We start from the raw sequence: 15,944 nt of genomic DNA on the forward strand, positions 1-15,944 counted from the left end.
TGTTAATGCTACTTATCAGTGGTAGAATATAAGATTATCTGTTCATTATCCCAGAATGTTTTTTCTACATTTATTTTTATTGAAATCAGAATTTGTGCCAACAGATTCTCGCTCTGGATAGTCTTCAGACTTAAGTTTATAGATTCTGGATAGTTTACAGTTTATTAAACTTTTTGCTGTTGTGGATTCAATAGTTTTTTTTTTTTTTTTTTTTGGGTGTATCCCTAAGTGGGGCTTTAGGTCTATTTGGTCTATTTGATTTCTTGACTCTGGGGTGTTCAGCTACTTGTTATAGTGTTCTGTAATACTCTGCTTTATTTGGGTTTAGATTTCTTTTACTGATATCTGGTTGCATTCTCTATGGGATTGTATTCTGCTTTAATTGTGTTTAGAGAAATAGGGTTGCTTCTTACTGGTGAACTCTCTCAGATTCAGAATTGGGGATGTTCTTGTTTCAGAAGCATAGATGAATTAGAGAATATCTTTGCCAGTATTAAACAGCATGGTGTGTTCTTTCATGTTGCACTATGTTACCTGTCTCCTGGTATATTCTTTATTCTTCTTTTACCTCGTTCATCATGGGGAAGGTAATTCCTAAATTCACTTTGTACCTGGTAGATGCAAACTTGATTTGATTTGGATCCGAGGCTCCATCTCTCTCTTTTTCTAGCTTGTTATCTTAATTGTTTTTGTTCGTTACTCTGGAGTTTTCCTTTTTATTCTGGTAATCTGGTTGCAGATTTTGAAATCTAGATATATATCCTGAAATCTAATGTTTACGAAGTTTCCTCTTTAACTTGGTAAAACATGAGTTCCATTCAATTTCTTAGTGGAAACTGTGTTAAGTTGTCCTTTAATTTCAGATGTTTTAGTGAATCGTCAATGAGATTGACTTCTGAGATCTTTAGGATTTGTTTGGTTACATAATTCGCTGGAGTTTTATTTTGAATTTGGCTATGAGTCAGTTCATAGTGTGTTTATGTTGAAATATATTTATTTTTAGAATTTTTTAGAAAACTGTATGGTTACCTATTTTGATTTTTGTGATTCTTTTGAATCATCACTTAACATGGACTATTTATGTGAGTATTATGATTGTGTGTCAAATATGAGTATTTCTATTTACCTTATTTATTAAATGAACCACATTTAGCTTTAAAAGGCGTTTCAAAGGAATTAGTATTTCTAAGTAGAATCAATTCAAAAAACAACCAAACAATTTTAAAAAAAGATAGTTTTAGAAAAAGATAGTTGCCTTTCAATAGAAAGACTTTCTAATGAATTATGTAACGAAACACATCATAAGGTTTCATGTGTAACCCAAGCCTATTCTCCTAGTATAAGTTTCTTCAGTCTAGCAATGGTACTAGCACCTGCCCTTCGATCTCGATAAACCTCCAGCTTACTACCAGCTCTTCCGTTGAGATCAATGGCTTTCAAGTAACTTGGTCTAGATGTCCGTCTTAATCTAATCAAAATCTCTTCTGATTTCTTGGTGGTATCTGAGACAATATCGGACATACTAGCCAATCTTATGATCCAATCGCACACCCACGGATCGAGCTCCAATTGCCTTATTTTATTTCGTCACCATTGGAAATGGCTTGCCTGCTTTGCCTCCCTGGTGCAAGTCTGGATGAACTCTCCCCTGTCTTTACCAGCAATTCCACCAACTGGAGATGATGAATGATGCTATATCTAATTACCATTCTACCCTTCATCTTAGTTATTTTAGGTATTAAAATATGTTTATAAGAAATTATGTTATTTGCCCCCATGTCAAAAGGTAATATACTGAAAAAAATGGAATTGATCATGGCCCCAAGGCCAAAGTCCTCACATGACAAGCAGTGCATGCAAAGGACTATCGAGTGGTAGTGGGACATGTTTACTTGAATTCACAATCAGTTAAGGCCAAAGCCCTCATATGGCAAGCAGTGCATCTAAGGGACCATCGAGTGATGGTGGGACATGTCTACTTGAAGTCACACCCTCATATGGCAAGTAGTGCATCCAAAGGACCATCGGGGGATAGTGGGACATGGGGGACATGTTTACTTGAATTCATAGTCAGTAGACTGGAGCATGGTGGTGCAAGGGCATCCTTTTCTACAAATTAATACATTGATATGGACTATAGGACATTCCCAACAACGAACGTAACAGAGAATCGAAGCTTATTGAAGGCTATATCTTTGATATGAAATGCCAACATTGACATGAATTGAATGTGACATCTAAGAGACAAATGTTAATCACACAAGGCTGCTTGGCCATGAAAGAAAAATACTGTTCTTTGAAATTGATTTGTCCCTACTTATATCGTTTGTAACCACCCCGGTAACAATTCATAAGGCTGGCAGCTGGCTCCTCTTAATGGCTTAATGGGATTAAGTTATCTTCCATTACATGGGCCTGAATTGAATTACATAAAACGGAGCCAATAACAGAACCTATCATAGGCAAGTGAAACATGAGTCTGGGGCCTCTGGGCTAGACTTCAGCGGCTTGTTGGGCTTACTATTTCTCTATACATGAGGGTCCTACTGAATCATTAGCTTTCCTTCTTCTAGTCATGGTTTCAACTTTCAAGTATAGGTGTCATATTAGCCGTATTGGTCTTATCGTATTAGTACAGGTTGAGATCGATTCATATTGATTTGAGGTAAAACAGTAAAAAATCAATGGTCATATTACTAAAACATAAATTGGGTTCTGTTGATATTACTAATCATCATGGGGTTAAGCTTTACCTTGGATTTTGAGATTTAATTTTTATGAATCCAAATGAAGTTGCATGAGATTAATAAAATTCCAAAGAACCAATTTGTGTCATGTTCGGAGATAAGGCTAGAACTAAACAAATACAAAATAAGATTAGGGAAAGAACTGCTGCCGCCCAAATATGTTTTGTGAAATCTCAAGATAGGAATACATGGCAGATGAATTCACAATCAGAATGATGGAAAAGACAGTTTTGATCAAGTGATATCCACTTTCCAATAATATCTTTTGTGGGAATGCCATCAAGTAGTAACTCCCAAAAGAAAAAACTTAGGGTCCGTTTGATAACGTTTCAAGAAACGCGTTTCTGCCGTTTCTGTTTCTAGAAATAGCAGAAATGGAGTAAAAAGCATTTGATAAAACTGTTCCGTTTCACTTCTTTTCAGAAATAGAAATATAAATTTTTACTTATTTATGGTTCAAGAAACGACCCAGGCGAAACAAGTTCAACTTGTTTCGCCGTTTCTAGAAACGACTTGTGGCCATTTTTTCATTGGTTATTATCGACTTCTAAAAACATGACTTATCAAACACCTTCGATTCCGTTTCTATTTCTAAAAGCGAAAATTTATGTTTCTGCCGTTTCTTGAAACAGAAACGGCAGAAACGTTATCAAACGGGCCCTTAAACTTTGAGTAGACATTGATTTTCCTAAAGAATCTCCAATGCGAGTAGAGAGAAGAACATGTGCAGATGTGAGACATCCACATGTGGCATTTGTTTACATTTGCGGAAGATGGTAGATCAAATTGGAAATTGTTCCCTACTCCAATCTAATACCTCAACACATCTATAGTAGAGGAAAGAATTTAAACTCTCATAAAAATCTACAGATGATCCTTTCAATAGTTTGTTTATTCTCTATACCAACACTCATTACAAACTAGACTATATGAATTTGTCTATAATTATTAGTGGAAAGCGGGGGTAGGGAAACTTACTATGGATTATTTAGCAAAGATTTTATATCGAGAGAGAGAGAGAGAGAGAGAGAGAGAGTGGTTGCTCCCATAACCTTTTTAGAAGCCAGAAGAAAAAAGGAAGAAAACAAAACAGGGTAGGTCCTCCTCGAAGTAATGTTCTCAGAAGTTAGAACGACAACCGTCATGTATATGAGACCACCTGTGCGCTAAACGGTTCCCAACTTTGATCTTTAGTAAACTGAATAGTTTAAGAATTCCTAATTCTTTTTTCAAAGCCATGGTAAGAGCAATAATGAGTTCGAAAATTAAAAAGCAATGGGTTTTTATTTCGATGTATTATAACACATATAAAAGACGAGGAGAAGGGCCAAGCTAAAAGAGGTTTGACTACATTATCTATGTTGAATTGAGGTTCAAGAAAATGGTAAATTTAGGCACCATTTGATAATATTTCTGTTATTTCTGTGTCTAGAAACAGTAGAAACGGCTTTTCATGTTTTTTGAAACAAAGACGAATTTTTAGTGTTTGATAAACCTGTTTCTTGAGACATTTTTTATAAACATAATGTCACTAAAAAACCCAATAATATTATCGGATGTCCAAAAGGGAGAGAGGGTTCGGTTGCCTCATTTTAGATTTAAATAGTTGAGAGATTTATCGTGCACAATAATTTTTTTTCTCTCAAATTCGTTTATAGAATAGAAGAAACAAGTCGGAATTGACTTGTTTCTTTTGTCAAAGTCGTTTCTAGAACTGTAAATAAGCATAAATTTTGATTTATATTTCTAGAAATGGGTGGAACGGAATAACTTTATCAAACACTTTTTAGATTGTTTCTCCGATCTGGGAACAAGAAAATGCAGAAACGGCAGAAACGGAATGTTGTCAAATGGTGCCTTAATGATCATTTGTGATGAGACTTGGGATTTGCATTCTAGAGATGCAGATTGGCCTTCAGTGTTATTTTATAATAACTTCTTTATTGGTGTTGTAGGTTGTGCGTGGGAGCCAGAGCTTAGGGGTCTATTTCAAGAACTACAATGCGTCATAGAACAAGGTTATGTTGAAGTCGAAGTTTGGACCGACCAAGGTTCTAAAACTTGGAAACAGTCAAGGCCAATACCATTCCGAATTGACCTGGATCAGATCATATCGAATAAATCCATCTTTACAAAAAATAATAAAATTCAGTTTTTATTATGATTTTACCTCTAGACTATTCATGCGTATTAAGATTGAAAAAGTCAAGATTGGGATCAGGAAAGGCTGATACCATCCAATCCAATCGATGCTAATCGATCTGATCCAAGTTGTAGAAACATGGGACTGACTCCGAATATTTAATTTCTTGGTTTAAGGAAGGAGGTCGAGTAGAATGGCCATAGAACTGGCTAATAGGATAGCTAACTGGCTAATAGGATAGCTAAGATGGGCACGCTGAAAAGGTGTTGAGTAACTATAGACCTAAGCATACACTCATTCTTACTAATAAAAAGAACAAAAGAAAAAATGTACGCTCATTTCTCTTTTATTAAGATCGTGTTTTTGTTCAAATAAAAAAAAATGGGAAATGATTTTATTTCACAATGTCGTCATCAATTGACTCAGTTTCTCATAAAATCAATCCCTTTCAGTGGTAGGACCTACAAGTGGGGAAGCGGAGAGAGGATCAAGTTCACGTACGAGAACGATCCTAGTCTGTAGATTTAAAATCAATTTTCTCTCTCTTCATTTAATAGATTTTAAATCCACGAACGAGAACATTCTCATATGTGAACCTAATATGTTCACATGGAAGCGTTGGTAGGCCTTTCATGGTGCCAGAGGGTCATCAAGTTGATAAATTGATTACCGTCCCATTTCAGACGGTAATCCATTCAATGGTTTATCTTTTACGCTAAACCAATGAAATTCTTTTTTCCCTCAAATATATAGATACTTTGAGTATTTTGTTTTTTCTCATCATAGAATAATGGAAGTGGAGCCGGATTCGCTGTTGTGCTTAATCAGCTTGAGGTTGCAATGAATCCATGTTTTCAAGCAAGGTAATAAAGATACACGTAGTCAAGTGAATTGTTCTGATTACTAACCTTCATAGGTTTTGTAGAAATATATTACCATGTGGGCTTGGAATTTTGTGTATAGGTTTTCCATCACATTTTAAGTGTTATCACAAAATGGATATATGGACCACTGAGGATCATAGTTGGAAAATCAGATTTTGAGTAAGTAAATAATCAAAATCAAGCCAAAGTTTTTTTAAAACCAGATATGAGTCATGTACACTTTACCTAGGTAAAAAATGATGAGAATCGATCATTACTTCTTTGAGTTAATTTAGACTTGGTCTTGTCATCCAAGTCACAACAAAATTGGCGAGTCTGATCACAACAACTCACTTGTGTTGGTTCTGAGTCTCTTACATGGCATGCCTCATGTGGCTATAAATCCGTCCCCAAGGGTCTTACAATTCACGATGTTATGATTTGTGTCCCTTATATCACCAAATTAAAAAAAAGTTTCAAGAACCCATGTGTTTTTTGGATAAGGAATCAATCATTTCAATCCTTCCTAATTGATGAATTAATTCCAAAGGGGATAAACTTATAAGGGAGCCAGTGTCACACTCTCGGATATGGCTCCTCTTCAAGTAGTGCAGAAAGTCAACTAGTGTTCAATTAGTCATCCAATGGTTGGGAAGATTTTGACACGTATTTCAATACATACATCCACAGGTCTGCTCAACTGTCACATGGCTAATTGGGCAACCAATAATTGAAAAGGATCTTTGTCCCACTCTCTCTTCCTCCTTTATAGAAAGGGTAATTTACAATGTCATTCCCTAGAGATTGCCACAATTATAAGACCACCCTCTCTGTTTCACCAAATTAGATTTAGACCCCTACTGTAGGTCACTATTAAATAAAGAGTTAAAAGGACCGTTATACCCTATTCACTACCCAAGTCCTCTTCACCCCTACCTATACTCACCATTGCTGGCTTGCCACCGGCAAAACCACCGCACCTCCACCACCACCATCACCACCGTCATCGCCAACCCCACCACCTTCTCCCTTGGTAGTAATTCCACTCCAGGATACGCTTAATGACTATTCAAATAAGAACCTCTCTGGAATCACCATTCTGCAGTGTTCTTTGTAGTTGCTTTACGAAGTACTTGACAGGATATTGGATGCATTTGATAACAACTGAAAGGTCTTTTCCAATGGCTTAGAAGGGATATCATAGGCTTCTGACCAAGGGATTTACCACTCTCCATTGCTTCATAAAGTGTCAACTGTGCTTTTTGTGATAAAGTTTTGAAGTAGTTGAAATTTTACCCCTTTAAAGCCACTCTTGATTTTGAGCGAAATATCCTTTTCAATATCTGAATTGTATTGAATTAGTTGAAATTTTACCTCTTTAAATTCACAAACATGGATTTACCACAAGTATAGGAAAAGAAAAATGGATCTTTAACCGGAAATTGAATCGATTGGATCGAAACAAAACTAAAAATCACCGGAGTAAGATAAAAAATCAAATAGAAGCCTATAATAAGGAAGAATTACTAAGCCCCAATATGAGTCCTCGTTCCATACTTTCTTACCTTGCCGTTTCTTGCGCCTGCGATACACATGGTGTTTCCCATGCTTTTCTGAATCTTGAACTCACGTTCACTGGAGATTGGAAACTTGTCGGCATTGTTAAATCCTGCATTATCGGTACTGGTGAACTTGACGATGTTATAACAATTTGGGATGAGACTTGTTACATGAGTATATTAGGTACTTCACACTTAGTAAGGGCATTTTGATATTTAAAATAAAATATAATAGCTGACATCAGCATATAAGATATATTCTTTAACAGTGACCGGTGATAGTGAGCCTGAGTCTAATTTGGTAAAATAGAAGAGATATTCTTATAATAATGACATTCTCTAGAGGGTGGCATTGTATATTACCCTTTTAGAAAGAACCTTCATGCCTCTCCCCATCCTGACCTCCCATTGGTGCACACTGATAATTTGTAAATAACATCATAGCAATTCTCTTTACTCACTTCAGCCGATGCGTTTCTCTTCTCCTATGCCCCCACCCTCTCTACAATTCTCTCCCTTGATTAATATTTCTCTCCCGTTATCTTTGATTCTCTCTCTCTCTCTCTCTCTCTCTCTCTCTCTCTCTCTCTTCCTCTCTTTGTTTATCTCTCTATCCCTTCCTTCCACTTTCTTTCCATCTTTCTCTGCTCTTGCTCTGTTTTTCTCTCAGCAACTCTCTCTCCTCATCAACACACTCTCATGAGTGTATGGTTTTCTCGGGGGAAGTCGATTTTTCTTAACGTAGTGGTGTGAAAAATCTGTGACGACGATAAGAAAAAGAAAGCACAAATTTCAAGGTATATTCAATTTTTTAAAAGATAAAAATTCTTCTTTACCCACAGAAACATCTAGATACAAGAAAATCATGGCTTTCTTTTCATGGCTTCCAAATAGAAAAATTCTTCTTTACACACAGAATCATTTAAATACAAAAAAAATCATATAGAATCTGTACGATTTTCTTTTCTTTTCATGCATTCCAAACACAGCCTCAATGAAGAAAATCATGGCTTTCTTTCATGTCTGCTTCGAAATATAAAAATTCTTCTTTACACACAGAAACATCTAGATACAAGAAAATCATATAGAATTTGTACGATTTTCTTTTCTTTTCATGGCTTCCAAACACATCCTAATCAACCTTTTGTATAAAATGGAACCACAAAGATCATTCGCCCATCATTCAATTACCATCCCAACATTTGGGGCAATCGCTTCCACATATATTCCTAGTGATAGAGTAAGTGTTTATATTAGTTGAGGAAGCTTCATTTTTATAAATTAATATTTTACATGCAATTATTTAATTGCTAAATGATATACACACCTGTGACATAGTGAAGATATGCCCATATATTTTATCCCAAAATTATAATGCAGAAAATATATACATGTTAAGCACATCTGTGTAAATTTTCTTATGCTGAATTTAAAATTATAACTGAAGTCAATGTCCATTTAATTACCATACTTATCTGTATCCATTTTTTCCCTATACCAAGTTCGAGGGAATCATTAAGTCAACTTGGGATCAGTTCTACCATATCTTGAAACAATTCGGCGGATATAATCTATATCCTAAAATCCATGTACTATATGGACTAGGTCTAATATATTCTTAAGAAAACACTAAAGTTAGGTAGGGGAATTTTTTCCTCTATATATTTTTTCGCTAAAAGATCATAAAATTGTATTAAAGAAAAGTTAAAAAAGAGTAAGGATTATCATCTGGGCAAACCCATATAAATACAATAACAAAGAGACAAGATTTTTCACTTTTTGCATTGCCATAAACAAGAAGAATCAAATCCTCAAAAACTGAAATAAAGAAACACACTTATTGGTGTGATTTTCTCTATACCAGACAAAATAATTTATTTATTTTTTTGTTGATTGTTGTTGTGGATGTATGATCCTTGTCTTGAACAAGTTGAAAAAGCTGAAACATGAAATAATTGAAATCTTAGATCAAAACACTATGTATGGATGGTATGAACTACCTAAACAGATTCTTGAACGGCAAACAACAGAGCCTATTACTACTACTCCAAAAATTTCATTTATGAAATGTATCATTTGAATAAAATACGCATCTCTGATGAAATGGTTTGTTTAGCTTCTTTTCAATAATGATATTGGTTTTATTGAATAACTAAATAAATGGATGACTTTCTCTTTGTTCAGGTCGATGTATCTTCTAATTGGGAAGGATCTCCTATATGGAATCAATTCGTTGACCAAGCAAATTCTACTTGTTTTTTCTGAAGCAAAGATATCTACGAGGGCCAGTTCGTCTATTAGATATTTCACGACCAAGATGTACTAGATTCTTCTTTTGGATAGGCCCTGAAAGGGAGAAGGAAGGTGGAATGCCAACAGACATCTATTATGATTCACCCAACGCCACATTTTGGATTGTCTAATGCCAAAGTCATTGAATGATTAAGTCGCCAATCCCTAAAATGGACTAATATATGTACTTTATCTGCTGGTTACGGGCTTGGCATTTTACCATAGGTTATGTATCATCTTACTTGTTTGATTCTGTTGAAGCATATAATGGGGGTGGGTGCAGGCGAACGATTTCAAAGCGGACTTTCCATTCATTAGATAGAGAAGATCGCCAAGATTCGTGATCCACTGCCGAACTTATTCATTGAAAGAAGTGACGAGAATGCTAGTGGATGTTGCTAATGAGTCTTTAAAGAAACTAAGCTTGATTGATTCATTGCAATGGCTTGGTGTGGCATACCACTTTGAAGGACAGATCGAGGAGGCACTAGAGAAAATGGTTTTGATGACAATAACCTTTATACCGCAGATTTGCAGTTTTGCTTACTAAGACAACTAGGGTATAATGCCCTTGTGGTATGTCTTTTCTCGTTCTTGCTTAGTTGGAGTAATGCATCTACATTACTTTAATAAATTAAACCTTATCCCAACTTAATGGGGTTGGTTACATGGATCAATGCAAATCACCAAAAGAAAAAAGTGGGGGGGGGGGGGGGAAGATGAAAGATGTGAAATGGAAGCTAAGAATAAGAGGAAAGAGACACAACCCAACAAGTCAGGAGAATCTTAGTTAAATGGGGTCGGCAACATGGATCCTAGCCCTCTAATCAGTTCTATCCAAAGTCATACTTGGGACAAGTCTCATGCATGTCATTCCTTGCTACTTCACTTATGGTCATTTTAGGCATTCCTTAGTTCTTTCAACTCCTTCAAATTGATTCAGATCACTCTTCCTTACTGAGACATCCTTAGGCCTCCTTAGAACATGGTCATACCACCTCAAACGATCTTTATGGAGTTTGTCGTTGATCGGGGCAACTCAGAAGTCAACTATAACATGCTCATTCCTTACTTTATCATTCCTAGTTTTACTGCACATACATCTTAAAACACCTTTCAATCTATTTATGAATTTATTAGTGTATTAATTTATTTTAATAAGAAACTGGGTTCATAAATCATATCAAACACTTCTATTTATGTTTATTTGTAAGATAAAACAAAATTGTTTTTTAAAGTATGTTTAAACGTAGTTCAAGTTTTCACAAAAGTAATATTTTGGCTGCTTTTGGCTGATCCCTATTACAAGAATGGTCGGATGTCAACCTGTGGAGGCACCTTTTATCACTTGTCAGATAAAGCATAAATTTAAGGGATATTTACTATCATTCTCCTACACTTAGCCTATAGTTACTAAAATTTTCCTACTTTTTACTTTTTTTTTTCTAATATTCACTTACTACTTTTACATTTCTTTTTCCCCTGCTCTTTTTAAATACCTAGATTGACCCTCCTTTTCACTTGTAACCTATTAAACTTCTTTCATATTGATTGGTTCAAATTGATTGGGAATGAAAGCCAATACTTTACATGGGTCACATTCCTCCATTAGATGAGTTCCCATCAATTTAAATCTCTTTCCATTGGGGAAGGATTAAGTGGTCCGTATTGGTTGAGAATGATATAGATCAAATACTTTTATCAATTTATTTTTTTAATTTTTTTAATTTCTAAAACCATGTGTCGCAATCCTAACAGGGAATGTAACATTAAATTCAATATTGATCCGAATTAGTGTCAGTTGAGATTGATACCATCCCAATATCAATAATAAAAAAAAAAAGATACTAAGCTCGTGATGATAGATTGGACAAAAGAAAAAAAAAATCAATTAACAATAACCTTGATGATGAGACAAAAAAAAAATAAAAAATAAATAATATCTTCAAGTGACTCAATACTAATGCATTTAAAAAAAATAAAAATAAAAATAATAGAAAAATAATGGTATGAGGGCCAAGAAGATGTTTGAGTTTTAGCCAACAAAACAACATTTAACCAAGTAACAATAGAAGGACAAAGCATGTTTTGAATAAAAAAAATTTTGAAAAAAGTTTAATAGATTATAAGTGAAATGAGGGGTAAATTGGGTATTTAAAAAGAGAAGGGGAGAATAAAAGTCCAAAAGCAGGGCACTATCAGAAAAAAAATAAAAGGTATGAAAGTTAAATTTTAGTAAATATAGGTCAAGTATAGAAGAGTGATAGTAAATTTCCCTAAATTTAAATTAGAAACCTAGCAACTTGTTACTAGGCTCTCTTTATGACTTAATAGGCTTAAGTTATCTTTCCTCACATGGGTCTGAATTTCAAAACTTAAAACAGATCCTATAAGAGAGCCTATCATAGGCAAATGAAACACTTGAGTACGGGCCTGACTTCAGCCAAACCTTGGGGGCTTAGTGGGGCTGGCTCCTTCTTCAGACAGGCTGGTCTTATTACTAACTTATCTATCCAAAAAAAAAAATTGGAAAAAGAAAGGCCTTATTACTAATTCAATAGCTTTCCTTGTTCTACTAGATGAACCAGAAGAAAAAGCACACTAACTCTCAAGTGTTTTTTTTTCCTTCCATCAGTTAAGAAAGTATTAAATGTGCTAAGATGATTTGGAGTAATGCTGGACCATATTTCCCATTAAAATACATATATAGTCAACAAAATCATTTCTCTCATCAAATAGAGAATTACTTGGCTGTCCTTGAAATCATTGTGACTTGATGTCACAGTGTAATACGCACAAACCAAACCGCCCAATCGAAGATGGACACATGGCATCTCATCACGTATATACACTACAGCTTCGGATAGTCAAGTGGCGGAGAAGCTCGAACTTCCTCTCAGTAATAGAGTTATAATAGGACTCCATTCACCTGAGGGAATATTCCTACGGAATTGTGGAGTGTGCAATGAGGAGTCCTTCCACAAACCGTCTTAATCCCTTCAGAAGAGGAAGGACGTATTCTAGTAGGATTCTACAAGGGATAACCCTATAAGAAGAAACCCGAAAGACAGAACCAGGTAAGTAAACACATTCACATCGTTACTTTGCTAAAAGGACTGTTGCACGGGTTTTTGACTTACGCATCGGAGGACTAATCCAGGAGATGTGAGTCATCTCCGGCCTTTGTCTTCTGTGCTTGTGTAGGATCGACGCTCATCCTTCTACAGATTCTCGGCAGCAACACTATGTAAGACCTTCATAAAAGGAGTATGTGGCATTTGTTCACATCCGCAAAAGATGGTAGATCAAATCATTAGTGTTTCCCTACTCCAATCAAATACCTCAACACATCAATAGTAGAGGGAACAATTCAAACTCTCATAATAATATACAGATGATCCTCTCAATAGCTTGTATATGATTTTGTCTATGATTAGTATTTATTAATTTGAAGTTCTATTGTCACACCATAAGACATAAAAGTGAATTGACATTTTTATCACGATTTAGTTATTAAATGTTTATTATGTGTACTCGAAATAATGTTGAGTCAATCATTCTTTCATTTTCAGGGGTCGGATATACAAGGGGTGGAGGTAATGGCTGGCCTCTTGTGGTGCGAGGGGAGTAGACTAATGAAAGTGGATCATCAAGTAGATAAATTGACGGTTGTCATGGTATTAGTCAGTAAGTGAATTGATTTTATGTCACGGTTTCATTTTTAATTGATTCAGTTGCTTGTAAAAGTAATCAATCCCATTTCATGTGGTAGTGACTTTCTAAAGACTTTAATTTGTATAGATGCTTGAGTATTTATTTATTTATTTATTTATATTCATAAAATGATGGAAATGGATCACTAAAGTAGTAAGATTGGATGTTATTGTCACGATGTAGTGGTTGACCTTTAGGTCACAGTTTCATTATTAATCGACTCAGTTGCTTGTAAAAGTAGTATTCTTATTTTATAAGGATTTAAATTTACACAAACTACTATAAATATAAATGTTTGGATAAGTAAGATGGAATATTCTTTAGATAAGTTCTTTAAATGCAATTATTGTAAGACTTTGATACTATTCTTAAAAAAGTTAATTTTATGTTTTTGTCTAGTATTTCATTTTTTTCTCATAGAATCCCACTCCATCTTTGTTTTTACTCTCTTACCAAATTTCAACTCATTAAAAATTATATATTCTATGATTTTCCTTTTTTCCTTTATTTTACCATTCTCACTCACAACATGTGAGACCTACACTGACAAGTTTTTCACCTCTTTTTATCCATCAAATAAATGGAACCTAAAAGTCATATACGGGGAACACAACCTTGCCAATGAATAGGTTTCAAGATTTTTACCTAGTCTTTTTTTTTTTGATAAAATGATTTTTACTTTCAAGAGAAGACTACATGCCACACATCTCCCACATCAACCCAGGAAACAAGAAACAAAGAAGGGAGTCCACATAATCATAGAAGAGATAGGGTGTATCAGAGAAGGTGAGGGAGAAGTAAGCATGCACTACCTTTTTCTTTCTTTCTTTCTTTCTTTTTGTTTTTTTTGGGTACACTTGCACTACCAGCAGTGTTTATTTCAATGTTTTTCTTGGGCAAAATTTGTTGATGGTTGAGTGGCGAGGACTTGTAGGGTCCGGAGGTATATGCATATGTCGATTCTAAGTTCTTTGCATAGTTGTGGTTGAGGAACAAGATCATCTCAAGTGCCCCAGTCCCTCCAGTGTATATCGGACGACTGAGAGGCATTTGGGATGCGTATTCCCGTATTGTTAACCATCTGATATCCACCGTAGGGACTGTTGCAATTGAGAGGATCTGGGTCCTTTGATCAGCTCTGTTGGCGTGCATCATGTGGTTATTAATCCACTCCCAAGGGTCCTACTAATGAATTTTGGTTTTTCTCCATCCAACTGTACCCTCCAATCCCATCTTAAACCATCCATGGCCCACACCTCATTATCGATGCTATGATACCAAATAAAAATGAGTACCAAGAACCCTTGTGTTTCTTGGGTAAGGAACCCATCCTTTCAATCCTTTCTTGTGTTATCCTTTCAACCGATGAATTAATTCCAAAGGGGATAACCTTATAAGAGAGCATGTGTCACACTCTCTCTTTTCCTCTTTTTTGGAAATGACTTCCATGCCTTTTTCCATCCTGCCCTCCCATTGGTGTGCCCTGCTAGCTATCTTATAGTAATCGGGCAGCGTGACCAACCCTTCTTAACTTATAAATAGCATAATAGCAAGTCTCTTTTACTCACTTCAGCTGGTCTGTTTCTTTTCCTCTATGGCCCTTCCCCACTCTTTCAACAATTCTCTCTCCCTTGCTCTATATTTCTCTCCCATTAACTTTGATACCCTTTTCTTTATCTTCCTCTCCTTGTTTGTCTTTCTATCCCTTCCCAATTTCTTTCCATCTTTCTCTTCTCTAGCTCTATTTTTCTCTTTGCAACTCTCTCTTGATTATATGGTTTTACTGGGAGAACTTATTTTTTCTTAACATAGTGTGAAAAATCTGTGACAGCGATAGGAAAGCACAAATTTCAAGGCATGTGCAATTAAAAAGAAATCTTTTTTACTAACAAAATTATATAGAACTCGTGCAGTTTTCTTTTCTTTTCGTGGTTTCCAAACACAGCCTAAAAGAAAGATATGTCTCTCCTAGACCAGCCTTTTGTACAAAATGGAACCGCAAAGATCACTCGCCCATCAGCCAATTTCCATCCCAGCATTTGGGGTGATCGCTTCCTCACATATAATCCTAGTGATAGGGTAAGTGATATCTTCTTTTTTATTTTCTGGTTGGCATAACTAATTCCTTTATGTCGAAGGATTAAATGATGAATTTTAATTACTTAAATATGTTAGCTATTATATTGTGTTTAAAGCTCCATTTTTATAAATTGAAATTCTACACGCAATTCGCTAAAAAAATATACATGCATACAACATAGTGAATATATGTCCGTATATTTTATCCCAAATTTTTAATGCAGAAATTATATACAGATTAAGCACATTGTATTATTTCCGTGTCAATTGTTTTATGCTGAATTTAAAATCATTACTTAATCAATATCCATTTAATTACTGTACGTATTCATATCCATTTTTTTCCCATACCCATCTTTACTAACTATGGTTACAACCAAGTTCGAGGGGATCATTGAGTCAACTTGGGATCAACTCTACCATATCTACTTGATACAATTTGGCTGACATGATCTGGATCCCTAAATCCAAACACTATATGGGTTAGGTCTAATATATTCCAAAAGAAGACACAAAAGTTAGGCAGAGAGATTTTTTTTTTTTTTTT

General features: G+C 35.1%; 1 protein-coding gene and 1 non-coding gene across 2 annotated transcripts in view; both read left to right on the plus strand.

Moving 5' to 3' along the window:
- The first annotated feature begins 401 nt into the window (after positions 1-401).
- Positions 402-552, plus strand: LOC122063389. Its single transcript, XR_006135321.1, has one exon. It is a non-coding gene; the product is annotated as a small nucleolar RNA snoR137 (small nucleolar RNA).
- A 14,357-nt stretch (positions 553-14,909) lies between these two features.
- The window catches only part of LOC122063385 ((-)-germacrene D synthase-like), a 5,011-nt gene continuing 3,976 nt past the window's right edge, over positions 14,910-15,944 (plus strand). The window contains exon 1 of the mRNA XM_042627099.1: positions 14,910-15,397. Within this exon, the coding sequence (XP_042483033.1) occupies positions 15,278-15,397 (120 nt within the window). The 5' untranslated portion in view covers positions 14,910-15,277. The remainder of the gene's footprint in view (positions 15,398-15,944) is intronic.

This window comes from Macadamia integrifolia, unplaced genomic scaffold (assembly GCF_013358625.1).
Source record: "Macadamia integrifolia cultivar HAES 741 unplaced genomic scaffold, SCU_Mint_v3 scaffold1305, whole genome shotgun sequence".
Lineage (NCBI taxonomy): Eukaryota > Viridiplantae > Streptophyta > Magnoliopsida > Proteales > Proteaceae > Macadamia > Macadamia integrifolia.